The sequence below is a fragment of the Antechinus flavipes genome, chromosome 5 (assembly GCF_016432865.1).
Source record: "Antechinus flavipes isolate AdamAnt ecotype Samford, QLD, Australia chromosome 5, AdamAnt_v2, whole genome shotgun sequence".
Lineage (NCBI taxonomy): Eukaryota > Metazoa > Chordata > Mammalia > Dasyuromorphia > Dasyuridae > Antechinus > Antechinus flavipes.
This window is the reverse complement of record NC_067402.1, coordinates 218,255,143-218,279,349: the sequence shown is the minus strand read 5'-3', so window position 1 is coordinate 218,279,349 and position 24,207 is coordinate 218,255,143. Positions and strand designations below refer to the sequence as shown.

Genomic DNA, 24,207 nt, shown 5'->3' with positions numbered 1-24,207 from the left:
TGATGAGAGATGTAGAGAGAGACAGGTCAATGCAGAAAGGGAGATAATGAGAAGGAATAATCAGGAAGAGAAGAGCAAAACGAATGGGGGGCTGGGGTGGAGAGGGAGAGCCTCGGCCCCCTCACTCTGAGTACCACCAGCTGCAGGCCCTAGCTGTGGGACATCGACTGGCAACATAATTATCTGGCATCATTGTGGCAGGTAGGGTGGGGAGAGGGGGAGGTCAGAGATAAGGGGGGATGAAGGGGCCAGGGAGGCAGATGTGCTCCAACTAGGCTAGTGCCAGCGAAAGGGCTGGAAGAGGAGGCCCTTGCCAGGGGTGGGAGTGGGCATCTTCTCCCCACGAGGGCCTCCACCCACTTCTGTCCTCTCTCCTCTGGCTCCCTCCCAGATGAAATCTCCATGAGAACCAGTATTTCTTCCCAGCCTGTTAGGGACATGTTTAATATGTTGGTCCGTGGGCCATCCGTGACCTGACCTTGCTTCCTTCTTCTTAGTCTCCCACACCATCTCAGCAAACCCCACCGAAGCTCAGCAAATTAAAGGGCCAAGAAGCAATTTTCCTTTTAACCTAGACTCGTTATTACTGTATTACTGATACAATACACAGTATTACTGAATCCAAGGAGTCTGGTGAAGTTTTTTTTTTTTTTTGGGGGGGGGGAGGGAAGGGGAGGCAGTAAAGAGAGGAATCTAGTGACCTCGGGGCAATTAGAAGAAAGTAGGGAGAGCTGGCTGATCCTAGAGTTACTCCGACTCAAAATAAGCAAACCTTCCATTGCTGACATGTTTTATTAAGCGATAAGAGCCTTCTCCCTCTCCCTTCCTCTTCTCCAAGAGTAGGGGGGACTCAAAATCTGGTGCTATTCCAGGACAGGGGACAATGGCTCTCCATCTTCCTCACTGTGCATATACCTCCAAGTGGTTTCTTCCTTTCTTCTTGCAGCTTATGTTGTTTCTGTTTTCACTCTTTGGGCTCTGAATGACTTTCACTTTCATGTTGTCTTCTTTGAACTTCACTGTGAACCTTGGGATAAGATTAGGGGTGGGGATAAAATCTGGAGCCCCTACCAGCTCAATGATGGGTTTTTTCCCTTCTTGGACCTAGTATCCTCCCACTCCAGAGAATTAATCCCTGATGCTAGATGAATCAGAAGGCAGTCTGAAGCAACTAGGAGAGTCGTGCTTAGCATATGGTAGACACTTAATGAATGCTTGTTCAATGAATAAGTCAATTGTCGGGGAGGGAGGACAGAAGGAGAGGCCTCCAAGTATTGTCCACCCACAGAGTAAGAGTTCTGCCCAGCCTTCTTTCTCCCTTAATGACTCCCAGGTCGGGGTGACCCATAGCTTCCTGGTTATGACCTCCCCAGTCTTTCCCCTATTGATAATTCTTACTCTTCAGTCACAGTAATTGGCAGTTGCCTCTTCATTTTATCCAGTGTGGCCCGGTATAGCTTGGTCAACAACTCAATCACATGCTCACTGACCAGTAGAAAGTCTCCCTTGGAGCCCACTGAAGAGATCTTGGGGGGTGAAATGAGAAGAGCAGGGAAATCCTGAGTCACCACAATAATAGGGAAACCGAGGCCCCGATTGCCAGGGCCAGTCCCTCTTGCCCTTTGTCCTCCCCTGCCTCTTTCCCTGGTCTCCGAGAGGTATGGCCATTCTCTAGGTACCTCAGTGAAATGCAAGCCAACGAGTCCATTCTGAAGGCTGCTGACCGACACTTCGGCTACTTTCTCCAACCCAACGACAGTCTTGATTTTGGAGCCTTTGGCATCAGCAAGGATTACATGACTCTTGGTCAAGAGGAGAATTCTTGGGGCCATCTGGGGGAAAGGAGTGGGGTAAAGAAGAATAACAATAACAATTCACATTTCTACAGTGTTTTAAGGGTTTATAAAGTCCTTCCAGCCACCCTATGTTATGCTTGTAAATATTATTGGGATAATATGACAGATAAAGAAACCGAGCTTGGAAATATGGTGACTTGTTCAGGATGATCTCACTAGTTAGTGGCCAGGCTAGGACCCCACTGGGTTTATTCTGCTTTACCATGTCGCTTCCCCTCCATGGGGAGGACCTGGTATCTATCTCAGCTTATTTAATTACAGAATCCCTGTGCTTGTTATGGGGTGGGAATGGGGAAGTTCCAAGAAGAGATGATGGGGGTTCAAACCTTGCCATTGGCTCTGTTGACTTTATTCACAGTCTCAGCCATCAGCACAGGACCATCAGAAGCTGTCTGTAGCTGCTGCAGCTTGGGTTTCTCACGAAGCATCACATAGTCACCTCGGAACGGCACAGGGACACTGAGGGCACAAACAAGGCATGAAGGAGCAAGTCCCTTCTGGCTTCTCCCAAGCTCCTGCCTCTATGGCCCTTTCCCCTTTAGGGCCATCTTCACCATCTCTTTCTGGATCAGATAGGGCCAGCTCCATCTGGAAAAATCTCCAGGTTGTGGCTAATGTACCCCCAGTTCTCCACTGTCCTTACCTTTGGGGATATGAAGCCTTTTTGCCTTTAAACAACTCACTGGCACAGAGTTTCTCCTTCAGAGCCTCTTTCTTCTGTGGAGAAAGCTGATCCAGAAACTGTTTACTCTGGACAGAAAGAAAGAATGTCCCAGAAGTGTTGATGGAAAGGGTCAGAACCAGAGACTGGATGGGCTTGGGGTGGATTAGAGGTGGGAAATACTTGTATGCAGAAAAGATTGGATGGAAAGAGGCCCTCTCTATCTCCCACCCTCCAATGGTTTTCTCACCTTCCAATGGTAGAAAATGGTCTTCAGCTCCTGATTCACCAGGGTAAAGACTTTGTAAGGAGGAGGTGGCCACCTGTGGTCAGTGACCTTAGCGGGCAGGTTATTCCTCAGGCCCAACAGGAATTTCTGCACCTGGAGATAGGAGGCAGGAAAGAAGAGTGAGAAAAGGAGCAAAATTTAATCCAGAAATTGAACTTGCAGCAGGACTGAGGCTCCATTCCCTCCCCATTCATTGACTCCACCCCTCTTCCCTTAGCATCTCTTGTTCAAAAAAGAGAGAAGAATTTCAACTCAGTTTTCACTCTTCTCCCAGCTTTACATTCTCCATCTGACCTACTCACCATTCTCCTATAGATGAAGTTTGACAACTGCAAGGCTGCCCCTGACCGGAAATATTTCCGATATTCCTTTCGGGCCTGGCAGGAGTGACCATGGACAAAAAAGAAAGAGAGCATCTTAATTCAATTTAATTCCACAACAATGTATTGGGCACTCACTCTGCCCCAAGTACTGGCTATGCACTGGGTGATACAAAGGCAAGGCAATCTCTGATCTCAAGAAACTCATTCTTTTAGCTTCAGTTCCATAACTGCCTCTTGGATGTTTCAATCAACAAATCCCAAAGCAATCTTAAACCCAACATATCTAAACTTAATTATCTTTCCCCTAGGGGAGCTTATCTTTTCTATCTAAGCTGCTAAGTGGTACAGTAGAGAGCTCAGGTGGAAAAGATAAGTTCTCCTAGGGGAAAGACTTGAGTTCATATTTCAGATACTAATTGGACAAGCCATTTAAACTCTGCCTAACTCAGTTTCCTCAACTGTAAAATAGGGATAATAATGGTTCCTATCTCACAGGATTGTGAGGATTAAATGAGAAATTAGTAGGGTCCAGTACATAGTGTTGCTACTGTTGTTCACTCGTTTTCCTTTGTGACTCTAAGCTTTTCTTGGCAAAGATACTGGAATAGTTTGCTATTTCTTTCTCCAGCCCCAATGTTGTTCCTCACTCTATCTCTAGTCTTCATACTTTTGCAAAGTCTTCCCCCTACCACTCAACCTAATGTGTACTCCCTTTAAAAAAAATTTTGTTATCAGCTATAAATTCATTCCCTTCTTCCACCCACTGAAAAGGCAAGAAATGTAATACCCATTATTGAAAAGGCAAGAAATATAATACCCATTATTCATATGACGTTCATGCACTCCCTTTTATGCTTCCTTGGAGTGTCTCTAAGCTGCAGCTCAGACTCCATCTTTTGCATCAAATCTTTTCTGATCCCAAATTTTAGTTTTTCCCCCTTCCCACCAAGTCACCTTTAACTACTGTGTGTTTGTCTGTATTATTTGTATACTCCTGCATCTGTTTTTTTATATATGTTTGTTGCCTCTCCCATTAAGAATAAGTTCATTTCAAGTAAGCACTGTTTCTTTCTTTAGGCTTGTATCCCTGGTACCTAGCTTAGAGCCTGAAACATGGTAGAAATTTAATAAATACTTATTGATCAATTGATTCTCTGTTCCTTCAACCCCTTAAAGAGTCAAGAGAAGAGCAGCCAAGATGATAGATTACTATATCACAAGGAAGAGAGATGAGATGATCTCTTTCCCATCCCAAGATTCAGGGGATCTGGGCCAGAGGGCAGAGAAAATGAGAAGGCAGACATACACATACATGCACTTATGCTCATTATTTTAGCCTTCCTTATCTGTGATTGCAAAGGTTTGTGAACAATGTCTGCTCCCTTCCCCCTAAATCCTATCAATATCTTCTCTATGTTAAGTGACCAGCACAATCTGAACCAGAGTGAAGCCTGGGCGAGCCCCCGGTGTCCCCAGGCTCCCTTTATTATTTACCTTCCATCCTCTCACAAAAGCCTGGATCAGTAATGTTGATGTTTTTATCTTCCCATAGCGTTTCTTTTGCTGCAGAAAACATTGGGGAATGAGGAAACGGAAGGAAGGGTGCCAGAGGAGCCTCCTCACCTCTCCCCAACTATTACCAGAGCTGTACCTCTCCCTCCCACGTGGCCTCAGTGTTCTGGGAGTGGGGGGGGGAGTTCTGGGGTGACTCCTACCATGTTCCCCCGAAACCAGGCAGAAATGAGGATCTGACTTTTGCGCATGAGCTGGTAATAGGTACGGCACCGCCAGCCCCGGTACATCTTCTGGATGAGAACAGCTAGCTGATGTATTCGCATCCTCCTTTTCTCCTCCAGATAGAAAAGCTAAGGGGAGAAAAGAGTTGGGGAAAGGAGAATGGAATGAGGAAGATTGGAATAGAGACCCAGACTCTATGCCCTTCTCCTATCAGTACTAAGGGATCTTCATAGTCTCCCCCCACAGCTCCCTTGCAGAGCTACATCCATGTATTCCTAGTTCCATGAGGTGGAATCCCCCCTTTAGGAAACTACCCAAGTAGGGCCACATTCTGCCCTCCTTCACTGCTCCATTTCCCTTCCCTGATGCTCACTCACCGTCTTGGGGCTCCGGATGAAGATTTTGGTCCGACCAAAGGCCAGCTCCCCAGAGCCCAAGCTTAGTTCTTCCAGAAGCTTTTCGACTCCCTCCCTATATGGGAGAAGCAATGGGTAGACATGTCCCATAGAGAGGTACCCTGTCACCCCAGGTGAGAGCTCAGGTATGGGCAGTCATTCTGTGCTCAAGGGAATTGATTTGAGCTAAATACCACCACTATATTTAGAAGCTGGGAGTTGGGAGGGGATTCTGAGAATAGGGTCTTTGTTTTTTCTTTTGGTTCTGCACTTAGCTCTCTTCCCTGGGCCTCTATGATCTGATCTTCCCGAATCCCTTGGACCTTACCTTCAGCCCTTGCAGTGATTTCCCCTTTTACTGCTTTTCCCCCTTTTCCCTCTTTACCGAGCTTGGCCATGCCAATGGGGCCATGTAGACCGGCTCAGCATCCGGTATCTGTCCAGGAAGGCACTGTAAACCTGTCGGTAAGCATAGCCAGCCCTTCGCACCCGAATATTCTCGAGTAGTCCCAGGTACCGCACCTGGGTGCCCACTAGTTCAGTTGAGAACAGACCTCGTTGCTGATGCTCATTTGGTTTGATGCACCTATGGGAAGGATAGGGTTCGTGGGTACAAGCAAAGCCTCCTGTAGGATTCCCCTTTGAGATTTTCATGTCCATCCTTCTGACTCTGTGCCCTTCAGTCAAGAGAGACCAAGGTCTTCCTCTTTTCACCAAATGTCTGCCTGTATCCAGGACCAAGAAATTTCAAGGGAATGGAACATCTTGCCTCCCCCTTCTACTCCCATTGGGAAATCCTCCTTGAGATCCAAGCCTTCTTCCTCCTTCTCTACTCTCATTAATCTCTCCTTCGCATCCTACTCCTTGCATGTGCACTTTTTCCCCATCCTGTTGAGACTTCCTTTTTTGGTGTGTTATTTTATGTTTGTATAGTGGGGATTTATACCCATTGTACTTTATTATTATTTATTATTATTATATTATCAGCTCCAATATAAAGAGTTTAAAGTACTAGACAAGTATTTCCATCTTGTTATTGTTATTCAGTTGTGTCTGACTGTGATTTCATTTGGGGTTTTCTTGGCAAGGATCTTGGAATGGTTTGCCATTGCCTTCTCCAATTCATTTTACAGATAAAGAAATTGGAGTATGCAGGGCTATAGGGCTTGCTCAGGGTCACACAACTAGTTAAGCATCCAAGGTCAAATTTGAACTCAGGTCCTATTTCCCAGCTCAATTCCCCTATCCACCATGGCACTATCTAGCTGCCTCTAGCTCTAAATCTAGGATCCTATAATTCTATCATCTCATTATGTCTATAGTATATCTGTTATAAATAAGAGATATCACCTAATATAGTTAGGATTCTTGGAATACAGGTTCTTCATGAGTGTGGCTATAGAGTTCTTGAACTGGGTCCCAGCTGTGGGGGGTCGCTTAAGGGAGACTTGTTTGGGGTTCCCTTCAGGGAACAGCATCTGAAGCAGGTGGTGCTTGGACTTCCACAGAGCCTGTGACAAGTCTCGGAATAGTAGGTCATTGTTCTTGTCCAAAAAACCATCCACATTGTACATCACCTGGTTGAAGGGATGTGAGTTAGCTAGAACCCCATAATTTTAGCCTTTTAGCACCCTACACCCAGATTTCTCCAACTTCCAGCTTTGATTCCTATGCCACAGTCACTGCACTTTATCTTCTTTACCTTCAGCACTCCCGTGGACTTCAGCCCTTGTATTTTATTCCTCAATTCCCCCCTGAAAAATTTCATCTATTCTTTCTTATTTCTCAGTCTCCATCTCCTGCTCTTGACTTATTCCTACTCCGTCTTCTCTATTCCACTCATGGCCCATCCATCCCTGAATTCCCTTCTAGCCTTTCTCCTCCACTTACCTTGCCAGCATAATGTTGGATACGGAAGCAGTTAAGGCCCAGGCTGGGGTCATGCTGGCGTTGGGCATTCTGGGTGACCCGGCTCTCATAGTATTGATGTTTGGAGAACATTTGATTCAGCTTTGCTAGGAAGGTAGAATCACTGACCATACCAGGCCGAAGGCATTCCTCATCCAACATGGCCAGGATACCCTGCTGATTCTGGTAGGGTGTTTATAAGGAGATAATAGTTATAAAGCTCTTAGCCCAATGCCTGGCACATGGTATTTGTTTAATAAATGTTTATTCCCTCCCTTCATTTCCGGGGAGAGAGGAAAAGATCATCTATCCCAAATCTCTCCTTTCCCTCCCAAAAAACAACGTATGTATCCTGAACCTACAAAACATGGAAGTTCCAACCCTTGGACTCAAGTGCTTCCAAAGCATCCCATCCCCTTGTTCCTCTCCTTTCTTCCCTTCAGTATCTGACTAGTTGAGGGTGAGAACAGGTGACTTAAGATGTATCCTATTCATTGGGTAATCAAACATGGGGGAAAGTGGAAAGTTGCTCACATGCTCAATGAGTTTGCAGATGATGCTGTTATCAAAATATTCAATCTTATCCCAAGGTATACCCTAGGGCAAAAAAGTTCAAGATAAGTTAGAGGAATAGCATAATGAATACCAACTGATGCCTAAATCCCACAAAATGAAGATTAGTGCCCCTCAAAGCTGAGGGAAATCCTTGGTAGGGCTGCTTTTCCCTCTGTCATTGGTTGACAATATTTGAATAAAGGTGTGGTGACATGGGAGCATGGGAAAAGAAAAGAGGAGCTGGAAGAACCAGGATTATGGAGAAGAAAAATGTGTCTGGACTATGAATTATGAGGAACAAGAATTCTGGGATGGTGAGGAGAAGGGGAAGGGTAGGAAATTGAGGGATGGAGAGGGAGTATATATTCTCTATGTAGATCTGTGGTCAAGGGGTTGGGCAATTTCCCCTACGATTGTTAAAAATTATATGTACTGAGTTCAGTGTTATAACAAAATAAAAATTATACATGAACATACACACACATTAATTTAACACGTTAAATAGGTTGCCTTTTCACCTCTACCTCCTTCCTACCTCCCACTATCTTTTGAAATAAACTGAGTGGTGATATTTAAAAGAAGGGATCTCTGTGCTCTTCTCCCTCCAAAAAGAAGAGAATTTTAAAAATCACTTTTTACCATCTGAAATATCACTAATGAGAAATTCATTGGGATTAACTAAAAACTTGATTGCTAGAAGACATGGAATGTGAAATCCTTTTGCAAGATTGCAGGTAGAATGCAACCTGGACAATTAGTGGCAGTAAGAGTTCAAACAGCTTCCAGGGTGTACAATAAAATTTTCTATAAGCTGGAACTGGGCATAAGAAGGATGAAGAAAGGCCAATAAAAGCTAAAGCCCAGCTTTGCTTTTAAATTTTTCGCAGGGCTTGCCCTATCCCTCACCCTATGCTCCTACAGGTCAAGCCAAGCACTCATTTAACTCTTATTCAGTCCTATTTCATAGTGCCTTATACATAGTAGGTGCTTAGCAAATGCTTACTGACCAACAATATGGGAACTTGTTGCCATGTGTCCTGGGTGAAAGCTGGTTGAGAGCATGATCAGAAAGATGAATGTTTAGGACATGGTAAAAGGAAGGGGGCTTTAGGCGTTATGTGGAGGGGAAGGATATTTACCTCCTTCATGTATTCTTCCTGCTCCTCTTTCAGTGTCATTTCTATGAACACCTGCTGTAGTTTCTCATTACAATAATTAATCACGAACTGTTCAAAGCTGTTATTCTGGATGGAGAGATTAGAATACATGAATTAGAGAGGAATCTGCCCAGCCTCCCCTGGGACTAGCCCCTCCTCTCCAATCCAGCCTAATTCAACCCAACAAGCAAATAAATATTCTGTTCCTACTATGCAAGATACTATGTTGGGTGCAAGGTATTTTGATAAAGACAAAACAATAGTCCCTGTCCTCAAGGAACTTACTTTATGAGATGCTACATTGCAACTTAGATTTCAAGCTGTAAGAAAGTTCAGAGATTATCTAGTCCAACCTCTTCCTTTTTACAGTTGTGGAAACTGAGGCCCAAAGAAGTTAGGTGACATCTAGCTAGCAAGTGCTAGAGGCAACATGTAAGGGGGAAAGAGGATTAACAACCCCAAGTATAGGAAGATGTTCCAATGTACAAGGGGTGACAGTGAGGAAGGAATGCATTCTAGAGATGGGAGTGGTAATTGAGGTGTGGGACAGCCTGTGCAAAGAATTGGAGGCTAATAATGAAATGCCAAGTTTGGGAAACAGTAGAAGAATTAATAAACATTTATTAAGTTATATTTACTGGGTATGCATTAGATACCATGTGAATGTTGACAATCCAAGGAAAAACATAAGACAATCCCTGTACTCAAGAAGCTCACAGTCTAATCTAGGAGACAACACATAGGAGGCTAATTAAGGGGACTGCTGAAACATAGAGTATGTGAAAAAAGCAGCTATAAATTCCAGGCTGAGGGATTTGCTGTTATCCTGAAGCAATAGGGAATACTTAGAAGTTTTGAGCAGGAAAGTAATATGGTAAGACCTGAGCTTTAGGAAGATAATTTTGGCACCTATGTGGAGAATGGAGTAAAGATAGGAAAAACTAGAAGTAGATACCATTTAGGAGGCTATTGTGATATGATGTTGAAATATGTTGAAGGCCTGAACTAGGGTGATAACTATGGAAAATTGGAGTAAAGAGGACAGAGTATAGAGATGTTACAGAGGAAGATTAGGCAGATCTGTTAATCAGTTAGACAGATATGGGTATGTGGGGGTGGGGAAGTAAGGAAGAGGGAAGAATCAAGAGTATCTCTGTCTTGGACATGTAGCATTGACAAAAATGACCACAGGAGGGAGGGAGAGAGGGATGGAGGGAAGGAGAGGGAGAGAGAGGAAGAAGAAGAAAAAGAAGAAGGAGGAGGGGGGTGGGGGGGAGAGAGAAGGGGAGAGAGAGAGAGAGAGAGAGAGAGAGAGGAGAGAGAGAGAGAGAGAGAGAGAGAGAGAGAGAGAGAGAGAGAGAGAGAGAGAGAGAAGGGGAGGGAGAGGGATTCTGAACTTTTTATGTGTTCTGGGCCCCTGATGTCACTGTCTGATCAAGGAGAACCAAGAGAAAGTAATGTTCTCTACCCACTTCAACTCCAATTTACTCTCTACCCATCATGTTTTCCATTGCATAAACTCATCTTCAGCAATCTCAACATCCCAGACATTATTTTGACTCTGGCATTCAATACGTCATCAATAATCTCAGTTGCCTTTCTCCTTTTGATTGGAGAGATGAAGGGCAAGCATCCCCTTCCAAAGCTTCCCTTTATACAGAGGGCTAGAATTCCATTAGAATTAGAATTTCCAATCAATTTTTCATTTTTCACCAGAGTTGTGGTTTCAGTTCCACAAATTGTAAGCTCCTGAAGGGCAGAGACTTTCTCTTATTTGTATCCCCAGCACTTAAGAGTATCTAGCATATAGTAACTTAATGTTTATTGACTATTGACTATCTTCTAGAAGTTGTCATTTATCTATTGGTCAACTAGTACTAACAAAAGTTTAGAAAGAGAAGAAACTCTCACCTCCAATATCTCAAAGCCATAGATATCCAGCACACCCATAACCTTCTTTTTAATTGAATCGCTCACCTGAAGAGAGAATGGAAAATAGACTTGAATAGCCAGTCCCACACATATATGAGAATAAGAGGCTCAAAGGAGAGATGATGGGGAGAGTTATGCAGATAAAAGCAGACTGGGATTATGCTGAACAAGAAACTTGAAAGTTTCTTGTTTTTTTTTCCTCTGCACTCTAGAGGAGAAGTCCAGGATGAGGGGTGGGCTAAGGACTGTTAAGTCCTGAGGTAGGTAGCCATAAGGTTTTTGTCACCTTGATGTTTTCATTGATCCGGTTCACTATCCAACTGAAGAGACGGCTATAGATGTTTTTGGCCAGGGCATCTCTAGCATAGCATGCCTGTGAAAGTCCCCAGAGCAGGTGAGTTTCAAGTAGAGATGATGAATCTTCAAAGCATCTCAGAAGCATCATATCTCCTCCCTCTCACCTGAATTTTGTTCAATGTAGTGACCACTTTTTCTTTCTTCGTTTCCATGGTCCGAGAGCACAAGGCTCTCTCCAGCACTTCTGGCTGCAGTTTCATGAGGTCTGAGATCTCCTTGACAACTGAGAATGAGACTTTGTGTCAAGAGACTGAGACAGAGACAGCTTTACCACCCACTCTCCAGAAGAAGAAAAGTCAAAAAGTGAATGACAAAAAATATATAGAGAGAGATGTTAAAGATATTATTATTGTTATTATCAAAATATAACAAGAGTTCTTTTAATAAATATCAAAAGACAAAGAAAAGAAAAGCTTTACGAATTATAAGCTTGCAAAAAGTATATAAAAAGTAAAAATCTCAGAATAATGCAAAATACAAATGAAATCCACAAAAGAAGAAATTAGAAATGATTATAGGTCAGAATTTAGTGCTCTCAATGCAGAATTGTAAAACTCAGTTAGGGGATTAGAAAAAAAAAATGAGCCCACAATAAATAAAGAAGTGAAAGATTAACAGATTTGTAGCACAAAATTTTGTAATGGAAAATCTATCAGAAAAAAAACCCCAAAAGTCAACAATGTTAAGATTAACTATAGAAATTTTAAGTAATTGGCCTTGAATATAGGATTGAAGACAATTTAAAGAAAATAAGTTTCCCAGAAGAATATGGCAAATTTTTAAAAAGTACCTCTAAACATTATAGTGCAGGAAAAAAATGCAAGAAAATTGACCAAACTTTTGAATACAGAAAACAGAGTACAAAACGAGAGTAGTTAGTCATAGATTTTCTCTAAGGAAACAAATGTGTCTCAAACTCCAAGACATATATTTACTAATTTCATTGACAAACAACAAATTCTGCAAGTAGCCAAAAGAAAGATCTGAGATATTGAATAACTCAAAATTATTCCATATTCTGAGAAACTGCAAAAAAGAAACCCAAAACAATATATCCTGCATATCCAAATTCTACATCATTGTAAAAGGGTGATAAGAAAACATTATGTGAGGAGGACAATCAAAGGGGTTTTTCCCCAATGAAAGTTCTGGAACTAACTTGAGATGGCTAGTAGGAAATGGAATAAAGAAAATTTGTCCCCAGGACTATGGTGTGTGGATGGGTGTGCTCATATGCCCACGTGTATGAGCTGAGGTTAGCATACAGCCAGAAGTGGAAAAGAAAGAATGTAGTCCAAAAGAAGAAGATATAAGACTTTGTAGAGTGGATTCCAGTTAGGGCAATATTACCTTTTTCATCACGAATACTGCTGCCTGCTACCCCACTGGCCTGGAAGTCATCCCTCAGCTCCACGTTTCCCAACTTCAGCACCATGGCCACCACCTCAAAAATCTGCTGGACCTCCTCAGTGGAGAATCCAATGATGTCCATGGCATTCTTAGGGATAAAACAAAAATCAGACCCTGGCTGAGACAGTGACCCATACCCATTATCCCGCCTTATATATCTACTCTCTGATGTCCACAGATTCTTAGGGATAAGACAGCTTTACTACCCACTCTCCCACTGATATAAGAGTCTGACTTAGACAATGGTCTCTACTCAATTATTCTACTCTGTGTTCTTACTCTCTCCTTCTTGGTATCTTATACAGGGATCTCCTTCTTGGTAAGTTATACAGGGGACCCTCCCTCCTTCCCATTTCTCAGAATGAGAGTTATGGACTCGAGAAGATGAGCTTAGGGGTACACGCTTGCCAAGTTGCACCTGTGGACCATCCCGTATTCCCACCTGCACCACTCTGAAGTTGGCTGCATCATCCATCCCATCTACTCTGGAAGCCTCATGGTTCAAATATGCGTAGCAACTTCCATCCTGTTCCAGCCTCAATGCCTCTGGAAATAGGAGTTATGGAGAAAGTGTTAGCTTCCCCCCACCCACAATTCTTGGCCTTGATTCCTTTTATCCCTGATCCTTATCTCTGTCCCTCTCATTCCTGAACAATGTCAGGACAGAAATGCTAAGAATCTGTGAAAGGATTGGAATATGTCATCCACTTCAACAAAAACTTTTCCAGGGAGAGGAGTATAGAAAATAACCAAAATCACAATAAAACGTATGCAAAGGATACATGGGAAAGTACCAAAAATGACCAAAAAATGAAATATGGCACGTGCAAAGTATCAAATGAACTTATTGTACAAACAACAAATGCTATGGGAAGCAGGGTGGTGAGTGGTCATGTTGGGCTAGAATAGCTACAACAGAACAATAAATAAGGGGAAAGGGTTCAAGGGATGTGTCTGAGAAGACATGGCTTGTTCAATGAGGTGTTTTCGCTAAGAATTTCTACAGAGAATAAGGAAGAAAGATGTATAGGGGAATCAGAAGTAGATACGTACTTAGTAACTGGGCATCTGCTCCAGCCAGAAGCTGGTAGAAGATATGGAAGTTCCTTTCTCCTTTGATATGCTTCACTACCCGGGATTTTTCCAATAAATCTGGGAGGAAGTAGACAATGATGTCCTAGGAAGAATCCCACCTATACTGGAAAACATCTTGGCCCCTCTTCATGATTCCCCTTATCTCCGGGTCTCCATGGAGTTTGGAGAACTACCTCTTTCCCTATTGCTGCAGGGGCAGGTAAGGGGAAAGGGAACACAGCAAGACGATAAGGAATGGAAATGGCAAATTACTTACAATTTGTGATGACCCCACCAAGGGGGGAGCCCTTAAAGTCAAATTCAATGTCCATGTATTTGCCCTAAGAAGGGAAACAGATACAGAGACTTAAGAGAAAAAGTATTTCTTCCATGATTTCAGGGGATTCATGATCTGGGCAATAAATTGGGAGGTCACTAAAGTGTTCTCTTCCTCTAAGGCCCTGTTTTAGCAGCCCAGCATGTGATTCCACCCCATTCTCCCAAATGTCCAGAATGTTTTCCTCAAGTTCTTCTAAGGATTCACTCACAAATCTGGAGGAGTTGTTGTTTCGGGTTGTCTTGGCATTTCCAAAAGCTGCAGAGAAATGTGTACAGAATAGATAAGGCAGTTAAGAGAGGGGACTGGGAGAAAGCAAGGATTGGGGAAAGAGGGACAAGAGTACTCATGGGGGCAGACACCCCTCAGATTTGGTCACGGATGAACCACAGCAATGGCTGGTGGAGCACCATGGAGGGGAAGAGAGCACAGATTAAGGAGAAGGGAGAATGGCATCTTACCTTCCAGCACAGGGTTCGATTGCAATAGCTGATCCTTCACTGAATTCACCTGTTCTTCTTTCTCACATACAGCTGCCACATAGGACATCACCAATTTACTGGCTTCTGCTCCAAAGAAAAAACTCCCATGATCTTCACTCAGAGTCAACCATTTCCCTCACCAACCACATTTCCATCCCTTCCTTTACTTTTAGGATCTCATTCCCCAGCAAGGAATCCTTCCCAATGTCTATCTTAAATCCCTCTTGCTATATAGGTAATATCATGGAAATCTGGGATGATGTGATTTAGAGGATAATACAGGGGGAGGGTGTTTGGGATTCCTCTGGCCAGTCCCCTCACCGGTTTTCCCAGATCCGCTTTCTCCCGTGATAAGGATGCACTGGTCTCGGTCATGATCTCTCAGTGACTGATATGCTTCATTCGCCAATGCATAACTAGGAAATGGAGGGCAGGATGATGCGTAAGATGGAGTCTACCATCAAGGGAACCACCTCTCACTCAACTTAGACACCATTCTCCTCATGGATTGGGTAAAGTTAAAAGGTGGTGATGAGTGCAGAGGCATCAATTTCATGGAACCAAGAGGAGATCTCAGGAATCAAAGACCATGGAGAACCACAAGGGTAGAGATGGGAAAAATAAGGTAATCAATAGAAGGGGGAAGTTGAAAAGCTAGAATTGTTCGGGGCAGAGAATCTGGGGTTCTCCAGAGAAGGGGATTTCTCTGGGCCTCTCCCGCCACAGGGGCTCTCACATGTGGGGCTTCAGCTCATAGAAGTTGTATTCCTTGTACTTATCAATGAACTCAGGGCCAAAGATGGGCAGCTGTTGATAGGGATTCACGGAGATCACCACATTCCCAATGTAGGTCTGGAGTATGGGAAAAGGGAAGCAGAGTGAGCCCAAGGGATACTGTTTCCTGGCCTGCTCCCTCCTCCCTGAAAAGCTACCCTCTTCTCCAGAACTTAGTGCTTATCCCAAAGCTTTACCGTTCATCTCTAACCCTGCTATGGTGGGAGAGAGGATGAGATAGGAAGGGCATATTCTTATACTTACATAAATTTCTTTGTGTCGAAATCGCTCGTCAAGGTTCTTGATCAAAGACTCTTCATTCAGAGGTTCTAGAAGGATCATATCCCCCACCCCCACTGAATCTTCTAATACAGACATCTCTCAATCGAGAGGTGTAGAACCTGAGGAGCAGAGGGAGAAGAATGGAGAAGACTAAGACAGGCTAGTGAGAATTTCACAGCTCTAAGGCATGATTTGTGGTTTTATGGAGGTGGGGTATAAAAGTATCAAGGGAAACCCTTCCCCCATGAACAAATTTCCACTGAAGTCTCTAAAAAGGAACTTCCAAGTTTAGGAAGGGCTTCTAGACTAAGTCAGAGTTAGAATAAAAATGTCCAAGGACTCTACTGAAAGCAGCAACATTCTCCGTACTGATCCTCCTGCTATGGGAGAGGCAATGGTGGTGAGGGGGATCCCTCCCACAGGCCATCAGGAGAAAGGACTAGTTGGTGGTTTAAAGGCTAAGGGATGAGAGGAGGGTGAACTGATGTGTCCCAGTCAGCTCCAGGATAGGTAGAACTGCAGAGCTCTTTGCCTCCTTCATTGAGACTCCAGCCTAAAACTAAATCCACTAACCACTCAAGGAAGGGTCCCTTTAGTTGAATACAATCATCCACCTCTTTGAATAGTTTTTCCCCCAACCTTATCCCTTCTTGTTACTATTTGAAAGTATTTGTAAATAAGAACTGAGGGTGCAAGTTGAAAAATAACATTGCCCAAAATGCAGTTGGTATCTCTCCCCCAAAGGGGCAAAAAGGAGCGATACTCAACCCCAAATGCTCAAAGAAGCGTTGTCAGAAATCGCTAGGTCTGTGGATAGGACTGAATATCTGTACCTATTTTTAAACCTGTGGGTTTTATATAGATTCTAGTCATCCCCGCAACCTTCCGGCTTGGACTCTGCCCCAGAGGGACACACCCAGCTTTTTAGTAGTGGGAATGCAGGAGGGGTGTGTGTGTGTGTGTGTGTGTGTGTGTTGTGGTGGCTGGAGGAGGTGGCAGGGAAAGTGAAGAGTGGCAGGGGCAGGGAAAGAGATTTCTAAGCAGTTCTATGGGGAGGTGATTTTTCTAAAGGTAATCATATCTGATCCCTGTCCACGCAGTTGGCATATGATAAAACTCCTTAAGGAGACACGAGGTGAAGTGTCCTCTGTGGCACAGGGGTGGGGACCAAGGCCAGGGGAGATAAGCATCAGTATAATGGCTCATTCTCTTGTGGCTTCCCTCTCCACCCCGATCCTTCTTCCACCAAAAGAGCAACATAATTTTTCTTTCTTGGCTTTTCCTCTGAAGCTTTCAGTAGGGGAAATTGGAACAGGAAGGAGTCCTAGCAAGAGCTCAAGAGAACCATACTTCTCTTTCCTTGCCTTTCTCCTCCAGCGGTCCCAGAGAAAGGAAACATTTTTGTTGCTACATCCTTTGGTGAAGCAGCTGAAGGAGAAGCTGCAGGAAGGGGTGGCTAATGGGAAAAAAAGGGGGAAGAAGGGAGAAGACATTCCCTTAGGAAATTTTAGGAGAGCTTTGTTGAGAGTAGCTATCCAGAGTTGTTCATGGCTCCACCAAACCTCAAGGGAATGTGGAGATTGGGGGGAGGTGGGAAAGAGAAAAGGGCAAAAAGTTAGGATAGATTCAGCTGACTAGGAAGTGGGGAGTGAAGACAGGAGAGGAACAGACTCACCTGATGCTGGGAAAAGAATATGGCAGTAGCAGCGATCCTTTGGAAGCGAATAAGAAACCGAATATCAGCCAAGACTAGAATAGAAGGCTTAAGAGAAGGAACTCCTGTTAGTAGGAGCTGTCCATGGTGTGGAGTGGTGGGGTTGGATAGGAAGCCCACTGGATGACCAAGATGAGAAACTGTTCTCCTCTTCCTGCACTCTCCTTTCTCTCTCTGTATGCCTCCGGCCAGGGTTCCCTGTGTTGCTCCAGCAAGAAGACGATCAGGCACAAAGTCCAGGGCAACTCCTGGGTAGGGTGTGGTCCAATTAACCCATCAGAGCTTATATGTCCTGCTGAGAGAGGGCTCAGTTTCTTTCAAGAGTCTCTGCTGGAAAGGGGAGGTGATTTAATTGGCCCTGCTTCTCCATGTGGCCTTGGCCCTGGGATATCTTGGAGAGGAGGGTGTGTGTGGAGTGGACAGGAAGTGAATTTTCTAATAAAGAAGGATAGGTTTTCTGCTGTCAGTTTGGGAACAATCGCAAGAAAATGGAACCTCCAAAGCAAGAGTGTCTCCATCCCAAAGAAATGACATTTCTTAACTCTGTTCCCTTCCTACCTGCCTGAGTTGGAAGATAGTCCACCTAGGTAGTGGATAAAGTAACTTTTTAGTTCACCAAGAGGAACTTAAAATCCTCTTGCTCTCTTCTACTCCTCTACAGATGACCTGTCTTTTAAGGCAAGAGGGAGAGGATTTGGTACTAAATTCTTCCTGTATTTCTTTGACCAAATTACTTGACTCTTCCCGGGAGTGAGGTAAGCCCAGGGAGTCCATTGATTGTTTTTCCTATTCCAAGCCTGAATGACTTTGCTATAAGGTTCAGGTTTTACTGGCTTCACAAGAAGCAAATGGCAGAGGTCAGAACTGTCAACAGGGACATTGCCCATCTGCTTCTCTGACTGTTTGTCCACACACTCAAACACAAACATGAGAAGAAAATAACTCAAAATAGAAAATGAGAGTAGAAGTACAATCCTGAGTAGAGACTTGTGATGATAAAAAAAGGTCTATGATCTAACAAAAAGATCATTTGGAATAATATACTGCCAGCTAAAACATAAGTAAAGGATATTTGTAAACTGTTTCTTTAGTCTAAGAATTCAGGCAATGGACCCAAATAATTCTCCCTTTTCCTAAAATCTCTGTAGCCAGGGTCAGGAGAAATCAAAGAGTAATTGCTAAGAATGCAATTTTATGGTAACAAATGTTGGTTCCACAAGAGCAAAATAGATAGCAAATGTGCCCCCAACCTAAGTTGAAGTAGGGAAATGCTTTGCAATAAGGGAAGGAGAAGAAGGATGAGTGAACAAGCATTTGTTAAGCACCTACTAAGTGCTAGCCACTGTTCTAAGTGCTTTGTAAATATTGGAATAAGAGAGATGGAAAAAAAGAGGATGATGTAAAGGAAGGATAGTAAGAGTCCCTTAAAAAAGAACCAGCCTTACCCTTACATAGACACTACCATTAATTCTTCTTGATATAGTAGCAGAAAAGTAGTGGATAGAAAGAGCACTGGTTTTGAAGTTAAAATATTTGGATTCAAATTCTAGCCCTAAAACTACCTGTGGGTTATTGGTTAAGTCATTCAACCTCTCTAGGCCTCAGTTTTCTTATCTATAAAATGAGATAATTGGACTAGATAATTTCAAAGTCCCTTACAACTCTAAATCTATGATCCTATGAATTTCCTATAAGAAGGTAACTATTGAGGAGAGGTCTGGGTTAGCTACACCTCATTCCAGGAGATATAAACATGCTGAATTTATAACTTGCAATGAAAAGAAAAAAACAAACTATATTCCTATCTTAGTTTCTCTGGAATAGTGACAAAATAAATGATAACTTTGGAAACCACATTATTTCTTTCAGACTCTATCAGGGTGAATTATAGCTCTAGTGCCATCAGAGTACCCTAGTCACTTGAAATTCTCCTATACCCAAGATTTGCTGATGGGTGATTTTGGCAAAGGAAAAAAGTCCATCTCATTTTATAAAACTTTTATATAGAGATTATATGAATTGATAGGAAAGAAATGCTATGTTCATATACACTATCACAATTCTATACCCATGAAGAATCCCCATGAAGGAGGAAAATATATTCTATATCTATACACTATTAATCATTTGTCAAGAAAAATATTAATTAAAAATTTAAAATTATCAGATTTTTTCTTCCCAAAGAGGGTTGGCTTTACTCCAAACCATTTCTGATAAAAGTCTAGCATCCAAAATGAGTAAGAAACTGACATATTTACAAACCAAACAATTCTCCAATAGATAAGTGATTTGGAACTACAGTATAAAGCAATTCTTGAAAGAAACCTAAATTATCAACAATTATATTAAAAAGTTCAAAATCTTTAATAATCAAAGAAACAAAATCAAAACAACTCTGAGATTCCATTTTGTGCCTATCAGTTTTACAAAAATAATAAAAGACAAGTTCAACACTAAGCTAGATGGATTGTGAAAATGTACATTACCTTTTACCTAAGGGTCCTACTAGTTGGACTATCTTTCAAGGAGTCTACTGAAAGTTAATACCTACACTCCTTTCTCTGAGAAAAGGGGGCTTTATTTATTAACTTAAAAACAACCTGGCAGCGTCAGGGAATCCTCTCTGGTCTAAGGAGCTTGTCTGATATTTACAAGACAAGGGTCATCTCCTCCCAGGGGAGGTAACTTTTTAATCATTGGTGGAAACGAACAAGTTTCTGCAGGAGCCCCAGACCCCAAATCTCCCATACCTGGCTAAATGGGCAACAGCATCCTCCCTGCAATCAGCTACCCCATTCAGAAATTAGCAAAGACCCTGCTGGGGTCTATTCCGGGGTGACCAGTTCTAAGCAAAATTAAATGTTTATCACCAGTACCAACCCTTTCTCTCTGCACTGGACCCATCATTGTGCCAACTGCCCAGTGCAGGACCTCACTCAAGCAGCGCCGTCACACCCCACCCCCCAAATACTGTATAATACTAAAGTACTCTCCTATTCTTAGCCGATCAAAGAACTCATCTATTCATTGCAACTTATCTCAGCTAACAGTTCATTTATATGCCTCTTTCATAGCATTTTCCTCACAAGTCTGTGTATCATTTTATTTTCATTTTACGGGTGAGGAAGCTTCTCCAAGTCAGGACACTGCTAAAGACTTGTGCCCAGATTTTTGTTCTTGCTCCCAAGTTCCTATGTGTGTGTGATCAATAACGTCATTTGCTTCTAAAGGAAAATGTTAGGGAAAGAAGAGGCTTCCTTAAATCCTATCTGCTTTTCAAACTGTTCACTTATACACAAGTCTTCTGAAAGCTACACATTTTCCCTCACTACACTTCATCCCCAAGTCATGTCAACAGGTCACCATATTCTAGTTATCTTTTTTTCTGGGACAAAAGCAAGCATAAATATTAATCTGTCTACATCATAACTAGAAATTATGCTTTTGTTTCTTCTGTCCCTGGCCAAAGACATTTGGAAAGGGAAGAATTATCTTGAGCAAACCTTCAAGACTGAATAATGAAGATGGGTGAGCTACTTCTCTCAGAGCCCCGAGATCTCTGCTCAAATTATTTTGCTTTGGGAAGAAAGGGAGGGGGTGGAAATGTCAGCCCCACCAGTATTTAGTAATTCACATAAACTTACATAGAGACTGCATCCTATCTTTTTTCTTCTGTCCTCCCACTCTGTCTTTAAAAACGGCCAATTTATTTCCATGCAGTCTAAAGAGCTGGGAAGAATGGATAGACAATCTATGCAAATACTTGAAAGATAATGCAGCCAACGGATCCCAGAGCTAAGAAAATAGTCAATAAATGTAGTGGAAATGTGAATTCTCAGTCTGCTACTTCAGACAATAGGTCTGGATAAAAATTGAACTTCTTTATGGTGCCTTATGTTTGTGGCAATTCTGCTTGGTCTCTGACAAAGTTTTCCTCAAGTACTGCATGGCTAAATATGTGACCCACCTAAAAACTTCTTTCTATAGACAGAGCCCAACACAGAAGATGTTCAGAAAAAAGATGAGCAGCAAAGCTGGAAGCGGGGGAAGGGAGGAGGGAGCAGCCAGCACTCACCTATAACTTCACTAGAAGAGGTTTTGATAATGGCCTGACAATTTAGGGAATTCTGCCCAATAATCTGTCATTCTGAGAATCTACTCTAGCATAGGAATATCTAATTCTGACCCAAGATCTAATTCTATCTGAAAGAAAGAAGTTGTAGAAAGGGAAATGGATGAATCATTGAGAAACCTGCCAACCAGAAAAATGAGAATGGAAGTTAATCCTGGAGACGTGAAAACAGGGAAGTAAAATTAAAAAAAAAAAAAAAAAAAACACATGACATATGAGAAAACCACAATATATAAAACTTTATTAAAACTATTTACAAGCTATACAACAAAGATAAGATCAACCAAACAAAATCATTTTTGTTTTTGAAAAGGGGAGAGGGATAGACATAGACATTATAAATGTGTAATAGAAAAAAATTTAAAGGCAAGTACTGAGGCATTGCCCACCGACTGATACTACATCCTCACTGTCATTCCCACCCCCACCCCCCAATTCCAAAGGCACATAGCAGACAAACTCTACTCTGAGAAGACCATAGCTTAGATCTAATGCCTCTCACTGGTATGGCAGGTTTGACCTAAAAGAGAGTTTAAACAGAAAACATTTCTTAGAGTGACTCAAGATAGCGTCACCCATCTTCAAAGCTATCACAGGCCATGAGAAAAGAGGTATTAGATAAATGAGGCTGAAGACCCTGCATTTAAAGAAGCTGCCTAACCAAGAGTCTGCTAAAGGGACAAAGCAGTCTTGGGATAAAGTTGCCTCATAATTATAACTCATAGAATACTCCATCTTTCACGCTAAAGACATTAAACTCCAAGAGGGCAAGGACTTTAGCTTACCTAAGCTATCCAATACCTTTTAGCATCTAACACAGCCCTCTGCACTTTGTAAGTGCTTAATAAATGTTTGTTGAATGACTGAATGAACATTTGGGAGTTAGCAACCCTTATAAAACCTAAGGGAAATGATTCCCCAGTTATGAACTGGAACCCAATTTTCAAGGTTTTATCAACTAAGAAGCAACCTGAATCCAAACCCATAATAAGACACTATAGGGCTAAGACTCAGCATGAGCCCAAGCTCCATTTTTGCATAGTTAATTCACTTCTGCTCCTGCTACAGTGAAGTCTGTGGAAGCAAGAAGCAAGGTGCATTTGCTGTGTGCAATATCTATTTTATAGGTTTATTACTTGGTGTCAGCGCTAGCAGAACACGTAGGCACAATAAATCTGTCAAACTACCTTCCTTAGTGGTTCTGATCAGCTCAGATAAAATTCTTGGCATTTTCCTAGGGGTATTATCCGGCAAATCTGATTTGAATCCAAGAACATCTCATTTCCTCTTCTCCTACAACTCTTATTTCAAAAAAGAACACAATACACAACCTGGAAGCATTTTTATATAGGCTTCAGTGTGACTCTACCACTTTTCTGGGCAACTGTTGTTAAATCCACTCTTGAGCCTCACAGGATATCAAAGTGTGACAATAGTCCATCAGAAATTCTTTCACATATCCTAGTCTAATCATTCATTCATATATGTACATATGTATTACACACACACACACACACACACACACACACTCATTCACTCACACTCACAACTCAAATTTAGGTTTGGAAAGGGCAGAAGGCTTATTAATCCATGAAGAAAAGTCTACTAACACAAACTGTAACATTGAGATCCAAAGGGTCATCACTGGCATAGCACCTTTGCATTAGTGATCTGTAAGTAAATGGTTTGAATAGAGAACAATTTCATTTTTTGATGGGATTAAAAGTAGCTGCTGGGATTTTCTGATGAGATATGGAAAGATGTCCAATAATGCTTGAATTTAAGATAACAGAATAAAAGTTCCAGGTCAAGGCAAACAGACTTTGCTCCACATAAGGTAAGAAATTTCCAACGTTGATGAAAGAGTGCTCTTGAGCTAATTTATGGCCTGGTATTTGCTACAGAGACTGATGTAGTGGCAGTAGACAGGGCTCCAACATTCAGCTCACCCTATAGTTATCTCCTTGATGAAATTGGTCTGCAAACCCAGAGATGAGGCAGTGCTGAAACTGCTAGAGCTATAACTGTCAAAGAAAATTAAATGGGAGCTTAAAGTAGTGACTGAGGCAGGCGGCTAAGCAGCAGAGGGGCAGTCGAGCAATCTCTGCAACACAATCCTGAAGCCCTAAACCAGAGGGGCAGAGTAACACAATGAGGAAGAAGAACAGGGTCAGGGAAGCACACAAAAGCCATCTGTCTGACTTTCAAGGACTGTTTGAGGTTCCTGGGCTTTGGCAATCAACTGTCACAGCACTGACAATAACTCCTTACTTCCAAAAAGATGTCAGATGTGAATCTATTGCACTCCCAGTTCAGGAAGGACCCTTCCTCTCCATGGAGGGAAGTATTAAATGTCCAGTTGCACCTCGTCCCACCTCTTCTCCACTCAGCCAGGCAGGTGAATTCATTTAACCTACACTACACTACAAAATGCTAACCCCAAAAGCTCTCCCTGTAAGAAAATATGTGGATCCCAATCAAATACTCTTAAGTCCCTGAAAAAAGATATTTGAGATTTCCACAGTTAAGTAAGTTAAGTTGGTAACTCAACCCTCCTTCCACATAAACAATGTACTCAACTCAGGGCACGCAGAAACTGGACATGGCTCCCAAGAAATTCCTTTTGTACCCATTCCCCTTTCCTGTCCCTGAAGCTCTGGATTCTTCAGTTTCCACTGTTTGACTGCTCCCTTTTCCAAGGAATGAATTTCTAGTCTATGATTATTCTTGATGACTGAGGATTATTCAGAGTTTTGGGAGGCACTGTTAGCAATAACCCATTCTTCCTCTTCTTATTTCTTTCTCTCCATACAGTTTAGAGCATTGTACCAT

The 24,207-nt window shown here is 42.5% G+C and overlaps 1 protein-coding gene across 1 annotated transcript; it reads right to left on the bottom strand.

Moving 5' to 3' along the window:
- Positions 1-773: 773 nt before the first annotated feature.
- Positions 774-17,418, bottom strand: MYO1A (myosin IA). Its single transcript, XM_052001233.1, has 28 exons — positions 17,205-17,418; positions 15,512-15,648; positions 15,210-15,325; positions 14,795-14,889; positions 14,453-14,557; positions 14,203-14,249; positions 13,932-13,995; positions 13,634-13,732; positions 13,023-13,126; positions 12,521-12,668; positions 11,275-11,393; positions 11,100-11,186; positions 10,793-10,858; positions 8,864-8,968; positions 7,704-7,766; positions 7,152-7,352; positions 6,612-6,838; positions 5,647-5,847; positions 5,244-5,337; positions 4,845-4,994; positions 4,624-4,692; positions 3,109-3,183; positions 2,768-2,899; positions 2,500-2,606; positions 2,183-2,315; positions 1,680-1,832; positions 1,399-1,526; positions 774-1,027 (listed from the first exon to the last, which is right to left on the bottom strand). Exons 2-28 carry the CDS (start codon positions 15,623-15,625, stop codon positions 901-903), a joined length of 3,129 nt encoding a protein of 1,042 aa, XP_051857193.1. The 5' UTR covers positions 15,626-15,648; positions 17,205-17,418; the 3' UTR covers positions 774-900.
- Positions 17,419-24,207: the final 6,789 nt, after the last annotated feature.